General features: G+C 53.3%; 1 protein-coding gene and 1 long non-coding RNA gene across 31 annotated transcripts in view; one reads left to right on the top strand and one right to left on the bottom strand.

The window, feature by feature from the left end:
• Kif1a (kinesin family member 1A) overlaps positions 1-19,209 on the bottom strand; it is a 73,586-nt gene extending 54,377 nt beyond the window's left edge. For 24 of the 29 annotated variants that reach the window (XM_087210866.1, XM_087210865.1, XM_013066919.3 and 21 more), the window contains exon 1: positions 27-181. In XM_087210866.1, the coding sequence (XP_087066992.1) occupies positions 27-132 (106 nt within the window). In that variant the 5' untranslated portion in view covers positions 133-181. Of the gene's footprint in view, positions 1-26; positions 182-17,485; positions 17,661-18,264; positions 18,548-19,080 lie in introns of those variants that run through there. The other 5 variants (XM_087210849.1, XM_021247399.2, XM_087210848.1 and 2 more) reach the window with 5 other exon arrangements.
• LOC101705642 (uncharacterized) lies at positions 18,605-22,914 on the top strand. 2 transcript variants are annotated; one of them, XR_002390467.2, is made up of 5 exons: positions 18,619-18,928; positions 19,101-19,395; positions 19,496-19,569; positions 20,982-21,038; positions 22,315-22,914. It is a non-coding gene; the product is annotated as an uncharacterized LOC101705642 (long non-coding RNA). The 2 variants fall into 2 exon arrangements; XR_015451163.1 differs by having other exon boundaries at positions 18,605-19,395.
• The last annotated feature ends 341 nt before the right edge of the window (positions 22,915-23,255 follow it).

Consider the following 23,255-nt stretch of genomic DNA (forward strand, 5'->3'; position numbering starts at 1 on the left):
GCTGACCCTATGCCCCCAGTACTCACTGGTGGTGCTTCCCGACATCTGGATGATGCACTTGGAGTCACGGCTCATCTCCCGGGAGTTGAAGGGGCGGACACGCACCGCCACCTTCACCGAGGCCCCGGCCATCTCTGCGGCCCTGGTCGGTGGCTGGAGCCCCCACGAGTGTGGAAGAGACCTTTGGAAAAAGGGAAACAGGAATCAGAAGCAACATCCAGAGGGGCTGAGTGGGAGCCTGGCTGCTGGCAGAACCACACACGAGCCTTCTCTGTTCCTTTAAACCCACCCAGCAGTATGTGCAGGTGACCAGCCCAGTGGGACTGGGACCCACCAGTGAGGAACGGAGACTTCCAACAGCACAGAGCTGATGGGAGGAGTAGAAGTGCAGTGAGCTGGGCACAAGAAGGAGCTGACAATTGGAGTCACGGTGACCTTGCCAAGGCGACCCTCGCCCTGAGCAGACCCTCCAGATGGGCTTCCTCTGTGACACAGCTCCGGCGTGGCCACTGGTGGCTGGAACACTCTGGCCTCCAAAACTATGCACCAGGGCACTCGGGGGAGCCGGGTAAGGGACCTGTGATCCAGCTGTGTGGCTCCACCTGCCTCAGTGTACAGAACGTGAAATAGCAGTCGAGAGCAACCACCCCAACGTGATTCTGCCTCCTGGGTCCCAGGACTCAGGGTGGCTGCTAAAAACTCATCCCAAAACTGCGAAGCAGCAGCCCCTTGAGGTCGCTTGGGCCGCCTGCTGGGTGGGCACTGGAGCTGTCCCACCCAAGGGCCCCGCAGTCTGAAGGAGAAGACTCCAGGCAGAGGCCGTCAGGCACAGCAGGGCGAGGCCGCCAGCACACAGTGCTCATTTTGCCCAATGCACAGCGGGATTCTCGGGGCTTCCGGCCACTGCTATCTAAAACTGACCCAGTGTCTGTTACCGGCTGAGCTCCCTATCGCCAGAGGCATGAAGCAGTGCAAAGGCAAAGGGTGGGCTCTCTGAAGCCCTCGTACACTGAGAGTCCATAAAGCCCGGCTTCTGAGGAAGCAATCTTCCGCCCCGTCCTCCCCACCCGCTGCTGCCATACTTGGAGACTCCGACTGAAAGGCCCCTTCCCAGTGTCCCCGCCCCACCTGTGATAACAGGACAGGGTGAGCTAGGATCAGGGCATGGGGAGCACAGCACCGGCCCAGCCTGGACCAACGCAGACTCAGGGCCTCAACTCCAGCCTCTGAGGGCCAGCACCCGGCTCCCCATGAGTCCACGGAGCAGCTGGACCCGGGACAGAACTTTCCTCCGCTCACAGCCCTTCCAGAGTGGCAGGCCTCCCAGTCAGGAAGCTTCACCAACACCCAGAACTGACACTCACTCCCCAGAGCTGGGGCACATCCACGGGCCAGATACACATGCATGAGCGTGCACACACACACTGTGAAGGGTGCCGCGGGACTGGATTGGCCTTGTGTGGGACAACTGGCTATTCCACACTGCAGAAAAAACAAGAGATCTCTCCTTAAAAGCGCTGCAGGAACACACTGGGGGCTCTGTTCACAGCTCTGGGACAGAGAAGACCGCTAACAGGAAGCTGTCAGAGAAAGGGCCTTTGGCCCTGGGGTGGGCAGTTGGTGGCAGCAGACTGAGGCCAAGGAAGCTGGCTAAATGGTAAAGCAGCCTGCAGGAGGCAGAGCTGCCAGAGCCGGCCCAGAGCCCGAGCGGGGTTGCAGAGTGGTGCGCTGGGAACAGCGTCCCTCAGCACCCCTCCCCGCATCTGCATTCCGGGCACATGGCTGGGATCTGCAGTCTTCCCAGGCACAAGCATTGCTGAGGGGTCTGCAGAGCAGTGCTGGGGAGAATCAAGTGTGAGAGGCGGGCGATAAATGAAGAAATGGCCAGCTCGTTCCTTAAGACATTTGCCAGATCCTGAGCAAGGGTATAAGGCATTAGGGGCAGAATTCTAGAAGCCAAGCAGAAGCCTCCGAAAGCCCATGGGGTCTCACAGTGTCAGCTGCTACAGAACCCAGACAGGGGTTCAGGGCCCTGCAGGAAAACCCCATACACACAGACCACGACCCGCAAGACCTTTGAGTGACCGTATTTGCACTTTAAAATACTCATGGCTACTAGGTTCAAACTACGAGAAAAAATGATTGAGAAAATAAATGGGAAAATGGAGAATTTTGCCAGAGGAATTAGTAGCTATGAAAGAATCAAGTGGAACTTCCAGAAATGAAAAACACATGACAACTGAAACTGAGAAATGAGGACATGAGATAGAGTTGAAGGCAGAGTGAAGGAACAAGAGGACAAGCAATGGAAAACTTAAATGGAGAGGGCCGGGGATTTAGCTCAGTGGTGCCGCCACCTGCCTCACAAGTGCAAGGTCCGGAGTTCGATCCCTGGCACCAAAAAAAAAAAAGTGGAGAGAGGCCTGGCATGTAGCTTAGCATGCATAAGGCCTGGGTTCAAACCCCAGTGCTGCAAAAACAAAAGATAAGCTGAGAAAAAAATAATGGAAAATAGAGAAATCAGAGTCAGAGGAAAAAGGGACACAGTGAAATGGTCTAACGTGCACATATGTGAGACCCAAAATGGAAAGAAACAGGTGGGATCTGCTGATGTGAATGCCTGTGTCCTTCCCAAATCCTCACCCAAAGCCATGGTACTGGGAGACAGGACCCTGGGGGTGAGCAGGTCAGGAGGGTGGGGCCCTCATGACCAGGACAAGTGTCCTTCCACCACAAGAGGACCCAACAGCAAAGTCCCACTGTGGTCCAGGCACTGAGCCTGCCTGGGCCTTGACCTCCAGCCTCCAGATCTGTGAGAAATGAGTCTGTTCTTCAAAAGACTCCCAGCCTGTGGCATTTTTTAAAGCACCCTGAACAGACCAAGACAGCACAGGGGCAGTATTTTAAGAGAATGGCACGAACTGTTTCAAGCTGCTGAACTGTATCCAAGCACCAGATCCAAGAAGCCCTGAAAACACCACTCAAGTTAAACATAAACCCACACCGAGGGGTTCATCACATTTAGGCTGCTTAAACCCCAGATGTGAGAAACAACGGAAATAAACACACGCTATAGGGAGCAGAGCAAGACAGACAACGGACCGGAGGGAGAGCACCGGTCTACCTGGGCCAGTCAGGGGTGCAGTGGTAACTGCTATGGCAACCACTCAAAGGGGAGAACAGTAATGAACAACTAGCAAGCTAACAGAAGGAAAAGCACAAGAAACTGTAAAGTATCCCTTATTAATCCAACAGGTGGCAACAAAGGAGAAAAAGCAGAATACGAAAAGTTGAGTGGAAAGTAAAGATCGTACATAAAAGTCCAACTCAATATGCCTACATCCTCCAAGGAAAATATTACAATTGTCAGACTAGATTGTTTCAAGTTTATTATTTATTGAATTAATTTTAATTGACACATAAAACATAAATGGTGTACATATCAACAGGTAATGTGATAGTTTAATACATTATGCAATGTTTAAATGAAGTTCAACTTATGAGGTGTTATCAAAATTATAGTGTGTTTAAATTTTAAAATTTATTATAGTAAAAGACATATTTCCATTAATCCCCCTCAAAATCCTTCCCCTAACTTGGAACTCATTTACCCCATTGTTCTTGCCACTTTCTGAAGCAGCTCTGCAAGCTCTTTCTTTAACTGCACCGTCATGGCTGCCTCAACATCCTGAATACATTCACTAGTTCCCTGCCATGGTCATTTTGACAATGGGGAGGAGCCAAAAACTGCACAGTGCCAGGTCCAGTGAGTAAGGTGGATGAGGAAGCAGCGTCATGTTTTTACAAGCATGCCTTTCCGTAGGTTGGCGCTCGGCGACAGCAGTCACTGTACCTTGACCACACCTCCTGAAGACACTCACAAAAGAACTTCCAGAACTGTTTCAGAGAGCGCAAGAATCAGGGGATGAGTGTGTTCAAAGGGAGAAAGACTGTGGGGAAGTTAATGGTGATGCACATTTTCAATTTTTTAACCTAAAAGTTCACTGGGTTTTTCAATTATCTCTTGTACCTTCTCTAACATTTATCATTTATGGTAAAAACTTTCAAAATCCTTTCTTCTAGCTATTTGAAATGTACAGTATTATTAGCTACACTCACCCTACTATACAGTGGCACAACACAACTTCTTGCTTCTGACTGTGATTCAGTACCCATTCATCCATTTCCCCAGCCTTCACCCCAGCCTTGGTAACCCTCAATTCTACTCTCAACTTCTATGAGATCAAGTCTAGGTTCCACAAATGAGAGAGACCATACAGTGTCACTCTATACCTGACTCGTTAGGACAAGGTTTCAGTCTTCTTATGGCTGATCAGTATTCCACTGTGTATATGTGCCACATCTTCCTTATCCATTCATCAGCTGCTGGACACATTTCTTGGCCATTGTGAATAGTGCTGCAGTGAACATGGCAATGCAGATGTCTCTTCAACATATGAATTTCATTTCCTTGGATACAGACCCAGTTCAGTAGTGGAATTACATGGTGGTTCTTTTTTTAATTTTTGAGGAGCCTCTATACTGGTGATGGCAAACCTACAGCATATGTGCCACAGCACACAGTTTGTCATTGGGAGCTCTAAAAGGTTCACCATCTTTTCAATACTGTTTTCTGTAACAGCTGTGGTAGCTTACATTCCCACCAACAGTGTACAGTGGTTCTCCTTTCCTCATGTTCTCGCCAGCACTTGTATCTTTTGTCTTTTTGATACCAGTCTTAGTGGGATAAGCAGATGCTTCACTGGTTTGATTAGCATCTCCCTGATGATCAGGGATGCTGAGCATTTGTGGTGTCTTTGTTTCTGTTGGTTTTTTGCACACCTGTTGACCACGCACACGTCCTCTTTTTGAGAAATGTCCATTGCCCATTTTTTAATTGGGCTGCTGGTGTTTTGCTACTAAGTTCTTGGAGTTCCTTATATATTCTCCACATCAACCCTCTGTCAGATGTAGAGCTTGCAGATATTTTCTCTCATTCTGTAGGTTGTCTGTTCACTCTGCCAATCCACTTTGTGTTGGTTTTTGCACAGAATGAGAGAGAAGAGTCTTGTTTTGTTCTTCTCAAGGTAGCCAACCAACTTTCCCAGCAATATTTACTGAAAAAGACTGTCCTTTCTCTAGTGTCTGTCTCCAGCATCTTCAGCAAACATCAGCTGGCTGCAGACTGCATGGGTTTACTTCTGGGCTGTGTATTCTGTTCTGCCAGTCTATGTGTCTGTATTTATGCTGGTGCATTTGTGTTTGCCTGCAACAGCTTTGTTAGACAAACTGCAGCCAGGTAGTGCAAAGCCTTCTGCTGTTCTTTTTGCTCAAGACAGCTTTGGCTTTCCAGAGGTTTTTTTTATGGCTTCATTTTAATTGTAATATTGTTTTCTAGTTCTGTGAAGACGGTCATTGGTATTTGGATAGAGATTTCATTGAGCTGTAGATCACTGGGTACCCAGACATTTTAACAATGTTAACTCTTCCCACCAATGAGTACAGATGTCCTTTAAACTCTTTCATCAATGTTTTATAATTTTCATTCTGAAGCTCTTTCACTTCTTCGGTGAAATTTATTCATAGTTTTTTTGTTTTGGAGGGAGGTTGGTAGCTATAATTGGGATTGCTTTCTTGATTTCAGGGTTGTGTGTATGTGTTTTAATAAGGGTAATGCTGGCCTCAAAGAACATGTTTGGAAAAATTTCTTCCTCTTCTTTTTTTTGGAATAACTTAAAGAGACTTGGCTTTACTTCTTTAAATATTTGGGAGAACTCAGCAGCAAAGCCATCTGCTCTTGGGCTTTTCTTTGACAGGAGACTTTTTATTACTGATTCAATCTCAGTATTTGTTATTAGTCTTGTCAAAGTTTGCTATTTCTTCATGATTCAATCTGTGAGGTGTATTTGTCCAGGAATTCCCTAGGTTATCAAATTCCCTAGGTTATATGCCTTGGCATATAACTGATCATAATGATCTCTAGTGATTCTTTGTATTTCTGTAGTGTCAGCTGTGACGTCTCCCTTTCTATCTCTGCTTTATTTGCTTGAGTCTTATTTCTTTCCTTCTAATTTTGGGTTTGGTTTTCTCTTGTTTTTCTAATTCCTTGAAATGCAGCAGTAGGTTATCTATTTGAGATCTTTCCGTGTTTCTGACATAGGTGTTGACTGCTATCAACCTTGCTCTTGTTTTTGCTCTTTCCCTTAAGTTTGGGTATGTTGCATCTCCATTTTTATTTTTTTGAAGAAATTTTAAAATGTCCAACTTCTTTATCCATTGGTTGTTTACAAGTATGTTGTTTAATTTCCATGTATTTGTAAAAATTTCCAAAATATTTCTTATCACAGATTCTTAGTTTTGCTGCACTGTGATTGGAAAAGATACTCAATACAGTTTCAATTTTTTAAAAAACTGCCTACAAAACACTTCAACTGGACATGGAGGGGGCTTCACACTTTCAGGTGAGTCAGACCCCAGCATCCCCAAGAGGCTGTGGTCAGAGGTCCTGAAGGTGACCTTCAGAAGGACCCAGAGTTCAGCTCCGCAAATCTGCTCGTCACCACACCAGCCCCACTTTTCCATTTCCAAATACAGCTGCACATCCTCCCCTGTTCTCCTGCCCTCGGGAGGGTGAGCTCCTGAGCTAACCTTCACTTTCATTTCAGAGGGAGAGGGGTAAATGGCTGGATCTCACAAACACGACACTCAAAAAATAAACATTTTTATTTATGTGATGTCTGAGACAAGAATTTGAGATTAGGCACATGGCTTAGTAATGAGAGCCACATTTTAAAAAACAGCTAGAAGGGTTGAAATAAATTGAGGTTAGGGAGCAAAAACTGATTTCCTAAATAAAATTTGTAAATTGTTTGATTCTTCTGTACTGTATTAATAGTAACCTTAAAAGAACTATTTTAATGCTATTACTAAATGGTTCAGATAAATAAGTAAGATGAACTAACTCACTTTGGGTCCCAAACACCAGGGTATGTGAAGGCAAAAATAAGTTTTCTTACCAAAATTAGTATTTCCCAACAGAGAGAAGAAAAAGAATGAGTGGGAGACTCCACTCATGGCACTGAAACCTCAGAAGGAAGAAACGGAGGAGGGTGGAAGAGCTGGAACTAATGTGGCAGAACGCGAGAGGGCTACCAGCGTGTGCTGGGTGTCACCTGTGTGGCAGAACAGCAAGTGTTGCTGAGAGTTTGTGGCCACAGCCTGGTCCTCATGCATTTCAGGTTCAAATTGAGAATACTGCATGATCCACACAATCCAAGCTTGAGGAATCAGCTCAGGAGTTCTCAGTTGCCAGAACCAGAAGCACCCGGCAAGAGCAAACAAAGTCCTCCTTGCAAGGAAGGAGTTCATCTCCCTGGGTCCCAGGTGTCCCACAGAAGATCCATCAAATGTGAGCCCACAGCCAAATATTACCAAGCAATGGAGAAGCGACTCACCCTAAGCCAGTGTCACGAAGATAGGAGGGGATGGAGGGGAGGGGATGGAGAGGAGGGGGGAGGAGAAAACAGCAGGATTGCACCCTCCAGGACTTCCAGGGCTGAAATTATCGGGTACAGATTATAAATCTGTGTGCTGGGCTAGGGACACTTCCCTAGCATGCAAGAGGCCGTGGGTTCAATCCCAAGAACCACAAAAAATAAATAACATAAAATAAGTAAGCTTAAATGTTTCCAGGCACAAGCAAAAATGGAAAATAATGGGGCAAAACATAAAAAAAAAATCAGGCAGAACTTTTAGAAATTAAAATGTAATTATTTAAAATACAGAATTAATGAACTGGGAAATATGTCAGAAAAAGGCAAAATGACCTAGCCAAGCAAAAGGATGAAAATATAAAACCAAGGTTCAGAACCATGTAAGGAGGAATTCATTAATTTATCATGGCAAGGATTTAAATACACAGCTCCCTAATGGACAGATCCAGCAGACATATAATTAAGGAGAATATAAAAGTGTGACCAGCATCCCAATCGTGAACTAACAGACATACATGGATTCTTGTTCAGGAAAATTAGAGAAACATTCTTTCCAACACCATTGGAGAATTTAGGATATCTGACCATTTACTGGGCCATAAAGCAAATACCAATAATTTTCAGACTCTGTATCAAGTAGGTCACGTAATTTGAAAACAAGTAAAGCTTAATAAAAGATAACTAACCCGGGCTGGGGATTTAGCTCAGTGGTTTCGCCCCCTGCTGCGCAAGCGCAAGGACCCAAGTTTGATCCCTGGTACCACAAAAAAACCCAAACAAACAAACAAACAAAAAAGATAACTAACCCATATATTAGGAAATTTAAAAATTAAACTTCCAGGTGACTAATATACCAAAGAAGAAACCCCGATGTTAATATAAAAATGCTTACTGAACAGCAATGAAATACGACTAGCAAAACAAGAGGATTCCCTTACAGCCGCGATGGCATTAGAGGCACCAGACTCAATTCCCCACCACAAGGAGCAAACCGCAAGCCAGACAGCACGTGCGGAACGGCTGCAGACGCTGCCGCTGGCCGTGCTGGACTGAGACCCCAGAGACACATCACCTGCAGGCGGCTACTGTCCTGCGCCACAGGGAGGCAGGACAAGTGAGGAGAGGGGAGTCGCAGTCCGGGTAGGCTGAGGCGGGTGAACATTGACTCAGAGGTCTGGAAAGGAAGTGGAACTCCAGAATCTGCACGCACTGCCCTGAGCCTTGCTGGTACCTGTCCATGCCCGTGTGGCCCAGACAAACAAAGATGGCGCTGTTGGAAGCCGAACAACTCCCCACACTCAGACACAGCAAGAAGGCACCTGGGATGCAACCAGCCAGGAAGAAGAGTCCCCTTGACACCTCCACCTGGGAGTCAGCGAGGCCCAGAGCGGCCGTCTCAACCGAGTGACTTCACCCTCCCTGGAGGAAGTCTACCGAACGCCTGCGCTAGAAAAGCTACAAGCAGGCTTTGCCCGCCCAAACCGACCTTAAGGAAGCCAACTGACGGCAGAAGAAGCCAACACGCTCTAACAGAGGCATATACGATTCAGACACTCGGCAGGAAAAAGCCATGCCCGTATCTAATCAAAATCACAAGACTTGGGCCAGGGATTTAGCTCAGTGGTGCCGCCGCCTGCCTCACAAGCACAAGGTCCCGAGTTTGATCCCAGGTGCCAAAAAATAAATAAATAAAAATAACTAGACTCACCAAGAACCAAGAAAATGTGACCCATAACCGGGGGAAAATCAATTGGCAGAAATATGAAACGTTCTATAGCATTAGAGAAAAAATAAAAATTAAGTTAAAAATCTGCCCACAAAATAGGCAGCAGACTCCAACACTCCTTGTAGGTGAGTTCTGCCATGCATTTTAGAAGAGTTAAGTCCAGCCCACACCAATTCCTTAAGAGAGTGGGGAAGATAGTGAAACAGAAAGGTTGCACTCCTGACTCATGTACCGAGCCAATATAACTGGCTACAAATTAAACAAGGAAAGTCCAAGAAATGAAGATTACAGATCAGTTTCACTGATGAGCACAGACCTGAAAGGATTAGCAAGAAAAGCCAGCAATGAATAAAAAGGACAATACAGAGATCCAGAGCAGGGCCGCAGTGTGGCTTAACGTCAGGGCATCCATTACGTGAGGCTCCCTCCATGAACTGGGGTAAAGGAGGAAAACATGGGGTCCTCAGTAGATACATAGAAAGGGTTCAATAATTTTCAAGACCCACTTATGAAAAGACTCTGAGCAAGCAAAAAAAAAAAAACCTACAATAAAAGAAAACTAATTTTAACCTCACTGTAGCTGCATACTACAACCCTACCAGACACTACACTCAGTGGTACTGTAGAAGGAACCCTTCCTTTAAGCTGGGGAATAAGCCAGGCTTCCTGCTTATCACAGCCAGACCGGTCAGATGGGAAAAATAACAAACGGCATAGTGTGGTGTGAAGGAGACACCAAACTGTCTTCATCCGCAGGCTCTCTGCTCATTGGATAGAAATCACGATCCCTCCACACATTATTGGAGTCAGCAGGAAGGATCAGTGAGGTTGTGAAAATCAACTACATCACCTGACATCAGGGGTAGAGAACGGAAAGATATCTGAAGATACCATTTAAAATAATAGCCCCAACTATAAAGCACACATCCACAAGTGTCAAGAAAGATACATTTAACTTACTTTTTGGTACCAGGGACGAAACTCAGGACCTTGCATTTGCGAGGCAGGAGCGGTGCCACTGAGCTAAATTCCCAGCCCAAGACACATATAACTTTTTGAAGACAATATTAAAATTTTACCAAAAACATTATAAGAAATCTAGCTAAATGAAGAATTACGACTGGTTCACAGAAAAAGAAATCTCAATTACCTTAAAAATGCTTTTTTGGGGCCAGGGATTTAGCTCAGTGTTTCCACCACCTGCCCTGCAAGCGCAAGGACCCAAGTTTGATCCCCAGTACAAAACAAACAAACAAAAAGTGCTTTTCCTCCCAAATTAACCAAAACCTCCATGCAATTTCAAATGGCATCTCGAGTCCTTTTGTGGAATTTGACAAGTTACTCCTGAAAATGTATGCAGAAGGTTGAGGAGCTAAGGAGCCCGGTCACGGTCACGGCTGAAGAAACAAGTGCAGCCGCCAGGCACCAGCTGATCCTTGGAGCCCAGCGCAGTTGCGCTCTCCATGGTGCTAGGTCGGAACGCGGCGTGGCCCCCAGAGGCAGGTCTCCTCACTGCGGCACGACAGGGGGAGGGCAGGCACCTTTCAGCCTTCCCCCCTCAAACCTCAACAGATCAGGGTGTGTTGCAGCAACAGGAGGCACAGCAGTAACCAAGATGTGGAACAGTAACACGTGTGGATTTGGCTTCCTGGGGTCCATCGAGCTCCAGCAATAATAAGTGAAAATTCTAAGTTTTGGTAAGTTTCATGGCAGTATATTGTTACAACAGCTCTGGTTTATTAGTATTGTTTCATTAGTAGTATTGCACTTAATTTATAACTTAAGCTTCATCATAGCTATGTTTAGGGAAGAACAGTGTTGATCGGGTTGGGCACTATCTGTGGTTTCGGGGACCACTGGGCCTTGAACATATCCGTGCAGATGAGAGGGATAAGCCTGCTGGGGGCTGCAGTGGCAATAGCAAGCTGCCCATGCAACAGAGGGGACCCCAGAAGCAGCCCTACAAGCGCGGCCCTGTGACCTCTGGTCAAAGTGGCCATGCACATCCGCAGGGCCCGGAGAGCCGCAGAGCGGTGGTGACCGGACAGCGGGCCAGCCACAGGGGGAAAGGCAGAGCTAGACCCCTTCCTCTAGCAAAGCCGCCTGGGACTAGGGACACGTGTGAGGAAGTAAAGAAGTGTGACCCGTCCTGCCGCTGCTGAGGAAGGACTTCCCAGCCCACAGGGGTGCCGGAGAGACAGCGCAGGCACTGAGGCACCTGGGGTCCCGGCTCACTGCCCCTGAAGACGGCTCCGAGACACAGGTAATAGCAAGAGATAGAAATAAAAATGCCTGGAAACACCAAAGCACACGGGCAGCGAACAGGCGACTTACATGAAAGAACAACTCAGCCATAACAGACACGGGAAAACATGTTTTAAAACCAGACTTGGATCACAACTGAAGTCCGACGGGCTGATCTCAAGCTCATGGGCGCAGCAGACCTCCCCCTCAGCCTCCATGCGGCTGCCCCTGCACCTCAGGAACTTTTCCAGCTCACCTCTGGCAGTGGAAGGCGAGGCCACTCTGAAAATGTGGTAGAGCCGGGACCGCAAAGGCACAGCCCAAAGGGCAGCGGCGTTTAACCCGCAGGGGTGGCGGGGCGGCAACCTGCCTGCCCTCTTCTCCCAGCCCATGCATTGTCCAAGGAAGAAGCAGAGCTGCACGCTTCCTGGTGGGGACCTCACGAACCCCCAGAGACAGCACAAAGGCACCCAGTGGACACAACCCCAGGCGGACAGCATCTGACACATGAGGAGCAAATGGGACCAGAGCCCAGCGCAACCAGCGCAGCCCCTCAGCAACCAGAAGGCCAGGGTCTAACGGACGGGACACAGCGCTGCCCCTCCCGAGGGCACGAACAGGGAGCGCTCTGAGTGCCTGGCAGGGAGCAGGTTGGAAATGCTTGGCTTCTAACGCTGACAGCGAGTGCAGGGCTGCTCGTGTGTCCTCACGTGGGACACATTCAGAAGTGTACTGCGTTCAGGAAGTCCTGCTGTGATGGAGGGCGAGAAGTCCACCGACTTGAGGGCCCTGGGCTCTGGACAGCAGAGCCCCGAGAAGGTGGCCCCAGGTCAGGTCAGCCACACCACCAGCCAGGGGGTGGGCACCCCGGAAGGCAGAGGAGCGGGGAGGGGGAGGAGGAGGAGGAGGAGGAGGAGCAGGAGGACCACTCCAGTAGGACCACCGGGCCGGGGCGATGGTGCTGCTGCAGGCCCAAGCGCCGAGGAGTGTGCATTGGGGGCTCAGAGGGGCCATGTCTGAGGGTGGCGAGGCCTAGGATGCATCTCTGAGAAGCCGGACTGGGGAGGACAGAAGGGAAGCAGGGGCTGAGCTGGCAGCATGAGGACATGGAGCCGGGCCCCTGGGCGGAGGAGGAGGCGGAGGAGGAGCGGGAGCGCTCACATAGCGAGGACACGGACAGCCGTGGGCCATATCGTGTGGGTCACCAGGGACTCGGCCCGGGAAGGCCTCAGAGACTTCACCTCAGCCATCCGGCCTGCAGGCTTCTGTGTCCAGGGTGGGAGGGCAGATGCGAGAGGGCAGACGCGGGCTGCCTCACCTCTGGGGAAAGCGGGCAGCAAGCAACTGCGAAAGCAAAGGTAGCAGAGGCTGCCAAGGCCCAAACACGGCGCCCAAATGCCAGGTGCTGGAGACTGGACCCGAGTATGTGCTGATGTGTCTGCAAGGCGGGAACTGGGGGGCCCGGGCCGTGAGACAGCGGGTAGCCCTGCGGGGACCCGGGGATTAGGAGGCACGACGCCATGCCCTCGTCACAGAGGCACGCCCTCTGGGCACTCGCTGTCCCACGGGAAGCCTGACTTCGTGACGGGGACCAAGAGGCCCGGGCAGAGCCAGGCTGGGGCCCAGAGTCCGGGCCGAGAGCCAAAGCCTCTCCCGTGTGCAGCACCCAGCCTCAGGTGCTGTGCTACAGCACAGAGAAAGAACCCGGTGCTCCAGGGTGCGTGCCCCAGCCGGGGGACCAGCAGATGCCCACCCACTGCAGAGGCGACACCCAGCGGGGAACCACGAAGGGCCTCCCAACCATCGGCTTCACCCTGAGGCCGTCAGCCTCGAGGTGAGATCATGGCCCAAGCTGCACACACACCAGACGGACGGGAAGGTGCTGCATCCTGTGGACTGACACTTCGTCAACAGTTTGACGGAAAACAAACAAAACAAAAACCAGAAACAGAAACCACGGCAGGTTCTTCTTGCACAGAACGTCGAGTGCAGGGGAGGCCGAAACTCTAGGTCCCCAGCAAGAGAGAAGGGTCCTCTCCGCAGATGACCACCAGGCACCGCACAAAATGAAGGGGAGGCACCTGCACTCACCCCGGCTGTGGAGGGCGTGGCGGGGCGCAGGGGCCCCCGGACCTCTGCTGCCGCAGCACTGCTGAGACAGAGGGGCCCTCATCCTGCAGCGGCCTGGCAGCGTCCCAGGATTGGGCACTCAAGGGATCCAGAACCGGCCAGGCCAAGGGCTGGGGCTGACGGAACCCTCGCCCGTCCCACCATCCGCCCTCAGAGAGCAGGGCAGCCTGCAGCCCCGGCGGCCAGGGGGTCTTTCTCCGCAGATACAGAGAAAGCCTTGGGGTAGGGGTCGCTAGTCCCACACTCTGACCCCCTTAGAAGCCCTCCGGGAAAACAGCCTCAGCCCAACGCCCCTTCAGCTGAGCTCCCCAGACAGCCGAGAAGAGCAGGTGCTTCCAATGAAGGCCAGAACAAACCAGCTCAAAAGAGGCCACACAGGAAAGCAAGGCCCGCAACAGCAGCACAAGGAGAAAACAACTGCCAGCGCTTCCAGACCACACTGCATTCTCAAATGGGAGCAGTCAGAGTCAAGGACGGCGGAGGGCTAGAGACAGAAACAACAAACAAAACCCAGAATTCCAAGCAGAGGTAGAAAATGAAGCCCAAACATGTCCAGAGAACAGAACCCAGACAAAAAAACAGAATGTCCATGCAAAAGGCAGCAACAGAAACCCAGCCCATGAATTCGAGGAAGAAACCAGAAAAAATGAGAAGGGAGAGAATGATGAACAGATCAGAGAACCTGTCTCTCATTGAAGGCCCACTGAGCACCACGGAAAGCAAAGGTCCACACTGAGGCACAGCCACGCCAGAGAGAAGAGCCCAGGAGAAGGGAAGGTTCCAAAAAGGTAAGCAGCTGGTGCAGAAGGTGATGAGGATCTGGCCTCTCAAGTGCTGAAGAAATGGTTCCTCTGACAGGAGGGCTGCTGGACACACCCTTCTCAGCAAGAGCAGAGCACTGTGCTCACACACTCTGGACTCAACGTTTTCCGAGAAGGCACACAAGGATGTGCTCCAGCAAAACAAGGCAGAAAACCAAGAAACAAGGAGCCATGGGGTCCAGGGGTGTGATGAGCGGCTGCCAGGAGAGGAAGGCAAGAAGTCACTGAGCAACTGACCCAGGGAAGAGGGGAAGGCAGCTCCCGGGAAAGGGATCTCAGGAAGGAGGGCTGGGCAAATATGGGAAAAGTGAAAACAAAAACCCATTCCATTTAAAAAGGACAGCCAAGATCTGGGGAGAAGAAAGCACCACCGAGAAAGTGCTGCTGGAGCACAAAGCTGACCCAGACTATGGGGTGCTGCCGTGGCTTGTTGTGGCAGGCCTGGCCTGCTGCTTATCCTGGACCAGCAGCCATGGTGGCCCTGGCCTCAGAAGCTGGTGTCCAGTGAAGACCAGGTGACACTCAGCAGCTGAGCAGCTCCTCCCTCGCCATCCTGGCTTGAGCTGGCAATGGGGTGGGGGGGAGGCAGCTGGGGCCCCTGCGGGTTCCTGGCAGGGCCCAGGTAGGCAGCGTCCTGAGCCCCGCCCTGGGCAACACCCGCCTCCCACTGAGTGCAGGCCACCTGCCCCAGAGGGGACCCATGTGAGGCCGAGGGACAGGCTCCTGCCCAGCCAGCCTCAGGACCCCCCAGGCCACAGGCTGCCCCAGCTGGCAGCTGCTCACCCTCGGCTACACCCGATTCAAACCAGCCCAGCCCTGAGACAGTTGTTCACAGAGTCCTACTATGTAGGCACCGCTGTCCCAGATGAGCTGGGGACAGAAGAGCAGCCATCTGGAGTTGGAGGTGGTGGGGAGAGAACCCAATTTTAGGAGTCACACAGCTTCTCAGTCTACCTGAAAATGACAACACCACAGCTTTGTCACTGGGGTCTGGGAGCATCAGTGAAGGGTGCACACCAAGGGCACGATGCAGTCCACTGTTTCCCTCCAACCCCACCCCACCCACGCCTACATGTGCATGGGTGACCCCCATGCAGTGGCGGCTTCCAGTAGGCTTCCTGCCAAAGGCAATGTTGAAGGGGTCAGGAGTCAGCAAGCAGATGTGGGAGCTGGGTAGTGTCCCAAGGAAGGGCAAGGACCAGCTGGAGGGACGCAGCCTCACGTGTGTGTGTGCGTGTGTGTGTGTGTGTGTGTTGTGTGTGTAAATGAGGTGCATGTGTGCAGCTGTCTGCACAAGTATGTGTGTGTATGTAGGGGGATCTGCTCAGCCCCCACCCAGGGCAAAGAGGGGAAGGGGTGGGGCGGGAAGCCCAGGTGGGCAGGACCCTGAAATCTGAGCCTGGGTTGCACCCAGGAGGCCTCTGCCCAGACCATAGGGTCTGAGCTCAGGAGGAATCCAGGAGCAGGAGGTTTCCTGAGGATACCCCACCCCATTGCCTACGTCAGGGTCACTCTCCCCCACCCAGGCAGAGAGCTGGGCCCACAAGAGCAGAGCAGGCTGAGGAGGCTGAGGGGGACCCTAGGGGGAGGTCAGGAGGTTCAGCCTCCGCCACTAATGTGCCCTCCACCTCTGCAGTGCCCGTATGCAACACAGCAGGCTTTTTTCCTTTGGTTACCGTAGCACTGGGGGACCAGGGCCCTGGGAGATGAGGGGTCAGTCCGGCCTTGGGCCACGATTCTGGTGGGCTCAGGGGATTAGCACCAAGCCAGCTACATCAGGTGGGGCTGGGGAGACCCCCTTCCTGCCTCTGCCCCAGGCAGTGACACTGAAGGCTGCAGGTGCAAGGCCCTGGTATTCCCAGCCCTCCTCTCTCGGGCTGAGCCAATAGGCAAACAGGAACAGGGGCCCAGGCCACCGGTGGAGGAGCTTGGGGCAGGCATGGACTACTCTCATCCAGCACTCAGAGAAGCTCCTGGGCAGGGGTGGGGGTGACACACTGCATGGCGTGGTGAGCCTCATCCTTGGGCCTGGGACCACTCAATGCAGCAGTGCCCGGAGCACTTCCGGAACCTGGACACAGCGGCCACATGTGCATCCTGCCCTGGCGGCTGAGTGGCCCAGGCCAGCCACATGCTGCCAAGATGGCCACTCAAACCTGTCCCTGCTCTCAGGCGGATGCACCTGGCCAATCTGGGCCCCTCAGTCCTAAAGGCAGGGTGTGGTTCTGGATGCTGGGATCCCCTCTGCAGACCCCAGCCTTGTGATGCCAAGCTCCACCGAGCCTGCCCCACTCTGCTGCCAGGCCTAGCTCACCAGGCTTGCACTGGGGCTGCATGGCGGAGATCCCCGCCCCACCAAAGGCCTCCCCCTGGGGCCCTGCAGCCCCAGCCCCATCTCCCTCCTGCCTCCATCCAGCACCCCTGGGAGGACTGCCCCGCCTCCCCCACTTCTGATGACTGTGACGATGATGTGGTTGTAGGTCAGCATCAAGGACCATGGGAGACAGGAGGGGCACTTCTGGGCTGTGAGGCCCCTCTGCCCAGTGGCCAGGCTTGGCCTGACTCCAAAGGGCCCAGCTCAGGGTCTCTGGAGACACACCCCGGGGGCCCCAGTGGGGCTGTCTGTGGGGCTGTCCTGCAGGTGCGCGAGGGGAACGGGGACTCACAGCAGGCATCTCACAGGTCCTCTACCCTGCGGTCCCCAGGAAGAGGACAGACTGCCCTTCATTCGGATGCACTGCAGCTGGGAGGAAGAAGGCTGACCTTCAGCATCTCCACCTCCAAGGAGCCCTGGACCTCTACCCCAGCCACCACAAGCAGGGCTCCCCAAGATAATGTCACCATAGAGCAAATGCCGACCTGAGACCCGCTCCACACCTGCCTGCACCCGACCACCACCACCCCACACCAGCCACACCTGCAAGATGGCCGCTGCAGGTGCAGCCCAGCCCCGTCCCTGGCTCTCCTAGGCACAGGATGTCACCGGGCGGACCCCTCCTCCGCGTGACTGCGCGGTCCCAGGGGTTGGGCGGGGACCAGCCCTACGCCACGAGGGCCCTGCGCGCACGCACCTCCTCCGCAGCCCTGTGACCCAGTCCGATGCTCCTGCAGGCCGTTAATCTCAGCAATGCGGCACCCACAGGGCGGATGGCAGTCTGGGGAGGGGTCCCCAGCCCCTGGAGAAAGTCTCCGATCCCGGGGACCGGGACGGGGGCGCGCATCGGGTCCGCGACGTCGGGCTCGCGCGCGCCCGCCAGGCCCGCGCGCGCCCGCCAGGCCCGTGACTTGGCATCCCCTCCCCCTCCTCCTCCCCCTCCGGCCCTGCCTCCCTCCTCTTCCCCTCCCCCTCCCGCCCCCGGGGCCGGCGGACCCCAGCCCCACCCGGCGCCCAGCAGTGCCCGACCCTCGCCCCACGAGGATGCTGCCCCTGGCCCCTGGCGAGCAGGAGGGCGGCGCCCTGGTTCTTGGGGGTGACTGGGCTGAAGGAGGCCTCAAGGGGGACTGCGAGGGTGCTGGCCACCCGCGTTCCTCCTGTCACCGAGCCTGGGCTCCCGGGTCGCCGCCAGTCCCAGCAGAGACAGCGAGGCCGCGCAACCCCGGCCCTCGCCGCCGAGCCACACCTGTCACCCTGGGCTCGAGGCGCAGACTCCAGCCGCGTCCCCGGCGCTCCCCCCCCACTCCCCGCAGCCGGTCTTTCCGGAAGGCAAGGGAGGCTCGGGCGGGGGCTCGGCTCGGGGAGGCGACGGGAGCCCATCTCCCCACCCCTCCTGCCTGCGCCCGATCTTGACTGCAGACCCCTGACGCGCGCCCTCCCCGCACCCCCGCGCCCGAGGCCTTTCCTGGGCCGCACCGTGGCGGACGCCCTGAATCCGCCCCATTGTTCCAGGGAGCTCCGGGGTCGGAGCCACCCGAGCCCGAGCTGGATGCGGAGCCCCCGCCTGGGCGCCCCCGCGCGGGCCGGCGGTGCGGGCGCGGGCCCTACCTCCTCGGCGGCCCCGCGTGCTCCGCGGCCAAGCGGCTCCGTCGCTAGTGCGGGCGCTCTGACAGCGCCGCCCGGTTCGGCTGCGCCCCCTGCCCCCCGCACGCTGGTTGGCTGCGCGCGGCACCCGAGCCCCGGCTCCAGCTGGTTCGTCGCGCGGGGAGGCACAGGCGCCGCCGCGGGGCCGGGCGGGCCGTGACGTCACCGGGAGGGGCCGGAGCCGCTCGGATGCGCCCCCCGCCGTCATAGCCTGGCTCGCGCTTCGGCGCGGGGCGACGGGGACCCCGGCCACCCGGACCGTGCGCACGTCCGCCAGGCCCGCATCCTCACAGCAGCCACCTGCCGCCCGGGGACCACGACAGCCTCGTGGGCAGACGACCCGGCTGGGGGTCCTGACCCGGGAAGGGACGTGCGGGCGCGGCGGCGCGGGGCCCGGGGTGTAAGGCTTGGGCCTGAGGTCCCGCCGGTCTCGGCGCCGCGCACCCCTTCCCGGCGGGAGGACGCGACCCTGCCTCACCCGCGGCCCATTCTCGGGGTGATCACCCCCCCCCGTCTAGCCTCCCGGGGCCCTCAAGTCACGCACGCCCTGGGCCCACGCTGGCCGCCCCACCCTTTCCCACGGGGTTTTCCCCGCACTGCGGCGGTGGGCGCGTGACGTCTGGCCGAGGGAAGCCCCGCCCCTCTCACCTGGGCGCCCTCGCCTGCAGGTGCCGGCGTGGCCCCAGGCTGCACCCCATGCACGGCTTACCGGACGCGAGCCGCGCCTGCCCAGGAGCCCGCTGCCCCCTCCGCTCTGCGGCTGAGACCACCCGCCCCTCCCTCCAAACCAGCGTCACGTGGTCCCGTTTCCCAGAGCCGCCTGCACGCACAGGAAAGCAACTGTCTTTCTCAGCATAGAACCAGTAAAATTGCTGGGACCCTGGAGGGGACTCGATCAGCTCAGTATTTGTACTTGTTAATTTGGTCAAGTTCTCTAGTCCTTAAGGCAACTGATATTTTCTAGTAAGTAATCTGATATCTGATGTCTTTCTAGGAATGAATCCATGCCATTTAAATTTTTGATTACTAGCATATTTATGCTTATATCTTTTTTTAAAACAAGGTCTGATTATGTAGCACAGGCTGGCCTCAAACTGCGATCCTCCTGCCTCAGCCTCCCGAGTGCTGAGATTACAGGTGTGCACCGATATGCTTGGCCTATGCTTATGTTTATTGTTTTGCACTTACTTCCTTTTGTTCTGTATTTTATTTGCATTTTTAGTATACTTTTAAATATTTTCAGAGGTCCAATTTTTAGTTTTGTTAATCTTCTCATCTTTCCTTTTATTTCATGTATTTCTGTCCTCATCTATTATTTCCTTCCTTTAGCTTCCTTGAATTTGATCTTTGGCTCTGCCTTCAGCTATGTGCTTATCTCCCTTTAAATTTTTCAGTTTTTGGAGGCACCTCTTAAAGCTACAAAAGTCCTTCTATAGCACCGCCTTCAATGGGCCTCACAGATTTGTCTAGAATGTTTTCATTATCACCCAGATCTACCTCTTACTGTCCTGCACGATCTCCCTGGAAACCCATGGGTTATTTAGTAACATCATTTACTTCTCGGTAGTATTTATTGTAACCTTTGGTTTCTAATTTAGTGGCATTATTTTCAGAGACAAAGTGTACTCAGTCAAGATGCTGGCAGGAGGCAGTTGGCACTCAAACTGGGTAATCTGAGTGTTTGACAGAGAGACCATTAACACAGGTGTGGGCAGGAGGTCAGAGTCCCAGGGCCTGGCGGCTTCCAGCAGCCTTCAGCCTACAGGGGAGGAGGTACAGCCCTGAAGGGAGAGGACAGCACCCCACTGCCTCCCCTGAGCTGAATGTGAAGGGGAGCTGGAGCAGGAGCTCCCTTGCAGCACAGTGCACTCGGGCTCTCCCAAACAACGGGCAAAGGAACCACATGCACAAACAAGCGGGAGTCGTGTCTGTGTGGGGCTGCAGCTCTGGGACCCAAGGCCTCCTTGGGTCCTAATATGGGGTTCATCTCTATGAATGCTCTATCTGTGCACCAAACAGTATCTTTGCTGTGTGGTGAGGACAGTTTTGTATATATTTACTAGTTCAAGATTACTAATTATATTGATCAAGGGTTGAGGATCTTTGCTAAGTTTTGTCAGCTTGAGCTGTTAATTTTATTTTAATGAAAACCTGGGGGCAGGGCATTTAGCTCAGTGGTTCCAGCGCCTGCCTCAAAAGCGCAAGGTCCCAAGTTCAATCCCCGATACCAAAAAAAAACCCCTGAATTATAAGCTAAAGATGTAGCTCAGATTTAGAGCTTTTCTAGCATGCACAAACCCTGATGTGATCCCCAGCACCACACACACACTCACACGCACACTCACACGATCTCCAGTTACAATTGGAGGATTGTACTTCTCCCCTCGGCCCTGCAGATGTTGCTGGGTATGTATCGAGGCCAATCTCTTAGACGTTTAAGTGGGTTTGATGGATGTACAGTGCCATTCTGTGGCTCCTTTCATCAATAGGCATGTGTGTCCTTCTTTGTCTATTGTTTTGGGATGTGAAACAATTTCTTTTTGCTTTAGATTTGAGTGTTGTATATTAAGATGTCGGCCTCGTTTCCTGTCGTTCATATTTGCCTGGTAAGTCTTTGGCTAACTTTTTCATATTAAATTTCTTAGATCTTTTTTAAAGTGTATCTTTTAAAGTAACTCACTGTTGGAATGTTTAAGTCTATAGTTTCTACCTATAAGTGGAACTTAATCCACTTACATTTAGAGGAATTACTTTAATTACAGCAATTATTGACACCTATTTATTATTGACACCTATTTTGTCATCTTATTTAAAACTTCTGCTTAATATTGTCCATATTTCTCACTAAACATTTGAGTTGTCTTCTACTGGTCTATGCTTATTTTTATTCTCCAGCAATTGCCTTGAATTTAAGACTCTTTTTTGTCTACCTGATACATTAGCTTCGTGTTATTCTAAAGAAACATCCAAGGCAATAACTTAGGCGGAGAAAAGGTTTGTTTTGGCTCACAGTTCTGGAGGTTCCATTGCAAGGCCCGTAGCCTCAGGCTTTGCGCCTCTGTTGTGGGCAGGACAGTTTCCAAGCATATGTGAGCAAACCACTGCATGACAAGGCAGGACGCAAATAGAAAGGCTGAGGCACTGTGTCCCGCAGCCCACTTCCAGGCAGGCTTCTAAGTGACCTAAGGACCTGTCACCAGGCCCTGCCTTCCGAAGGTCCACGGCACCTCCCAACAGCACCCCAGACAGGTCCCCTGACACATGGCGCCTAGAGGATCTCCAGGCGCGTGCTAGAGCACCTCTTGAGCTGACGTGGGCGTGCCTGAGCCTTCCCTCGTGGCCCTGCAGCTTGCACCCAGCACCTCCCCTTATGCCTTCTAACTCTGCCTTCTGGCCAGCGGGGACGGGATTCAGGGCTGTCGCCATCCTCTCCGTGGCCCTCGGCCTGGGTCCCACCCCTTCTTTGGGACACGCATGGGGCTTCACTGCAGCCGTGTGAGTCCTGGTCTTCAGCAGGTCCCCTTGGGTCACGCCTCCGATGTGCTGTGGAAGCGTGCTCACCTGAGAGCCACGCTCCTCACTCCCCTGTGGACCCCAAACAACCAAGTGGGGGTGAGACTGTGTGCTGAGTGGGCAGGCTTGGGGTCAGATTGGGCCAGGCCGCTGCCTCCCCTGCTCCATTGCTTGCCTCCCACCTCAGGCCTTCCTTCTGCAGCCTCACCCGGCCATCGCTTACCTATTCACTCTCCACCATTTGCTGCATCTCTCCTGTCCCCTTGAGTCTGTTTTTTTGGTGCTGTCTCACCCTTCCTTCCCTTTGCTGATATTGCCCTTTCCTCCCAGGTGACAGCTCATTTCTAACCCTCCATCTGTCTCTTCCAGGGCTCACTTTGCACGAAGCCTGCCACAGCAGCTGTAGGGCTGTGGCTCCAAACGCAAGCCCCACTGACCACCAGCCCCAGCTGCTGCCCTTGGGATCCCCCTTGGTATTAAAGCATGGCCACCTCCTCCTGGCCACTCCCAGTCAAAGGTGGGGTGCAGCAGGGTCCTCGTGCTGACCTTTCCCGCCCACTGCCAACTCCTCTGCTGGACAGTGCCATCAGGACCTGAAACAGCCTGGCCAGGACCTCTGGGAAAGGGACCCTGGCCTGGGACCATCCACCCCGGCCTCCTCCAGCATCTGTCTCCATGCGCTGCCTCCTGTCAATCATAGGCACAACCCCCACCTCAGCCCATCTCAGCCTCCGCTTCTCAGAGGGCTGCTCACGCTCACCCTGGGAACGTGTCTCTCTCCATGTCCTCAGGGGCCCAAGGCAGGACAAAGGCACAGGTCCAGGACACAGAGCGGCCTCCAGGGCTCGAGGACCCTGCTCCCCTCTGTCCCAAGGCCTCTCTTGCTCTGCACTTGCTGTGTGGGGTGTTTCTGATTTGCTATTTGATGTCATTCTTAGTAAAGAAAAATTAAAATTTTGACATTGCTAGCATGAGTTTTACCCTTCATTTTTAAAGTGTAGAGTGCCATTGTAGATGCACAGATAAGAGCAGAAACATGGAGATTCCACACGTCATCATTCCTAGCTCCTGGACGCATGTGTATCTTGGAGCTACCAGGGCAGTGGGAATGCTGCACAGAACTAAATCAGTTGTGTTTAGGTCACTTCTCGACGCTGGCACCGCTGACCACATGCGCTCCTCTCTGCTTCCCGATGCAGCGGGAGGGTGCCGGCCCGGTGTTCTGGGCCCTCTTCCCATCCTGTGTTGTTTCACTGTCAGGGCCTGGCCGACACCGGGGTGTGGGACGAGGAAGATGAGATGGCCTCAGC

Source organism: Heterocephalus glaber, unplaced genomic scaffold (genome assembly GCF_053883595.1).
Source record: "Heterocephalus glaber isolate CG9 unplaced genomic scaffold, H.glaber_assembly_v1.0 deba00001226, whole genome shotgun sequence".
Taxonomy (NCBI): Eukaryota; Metazoa; Chordata; class Mammalia; order Rodentia; family Bathyergidae; genus Heterocephalus; species Heterocephalus glaber.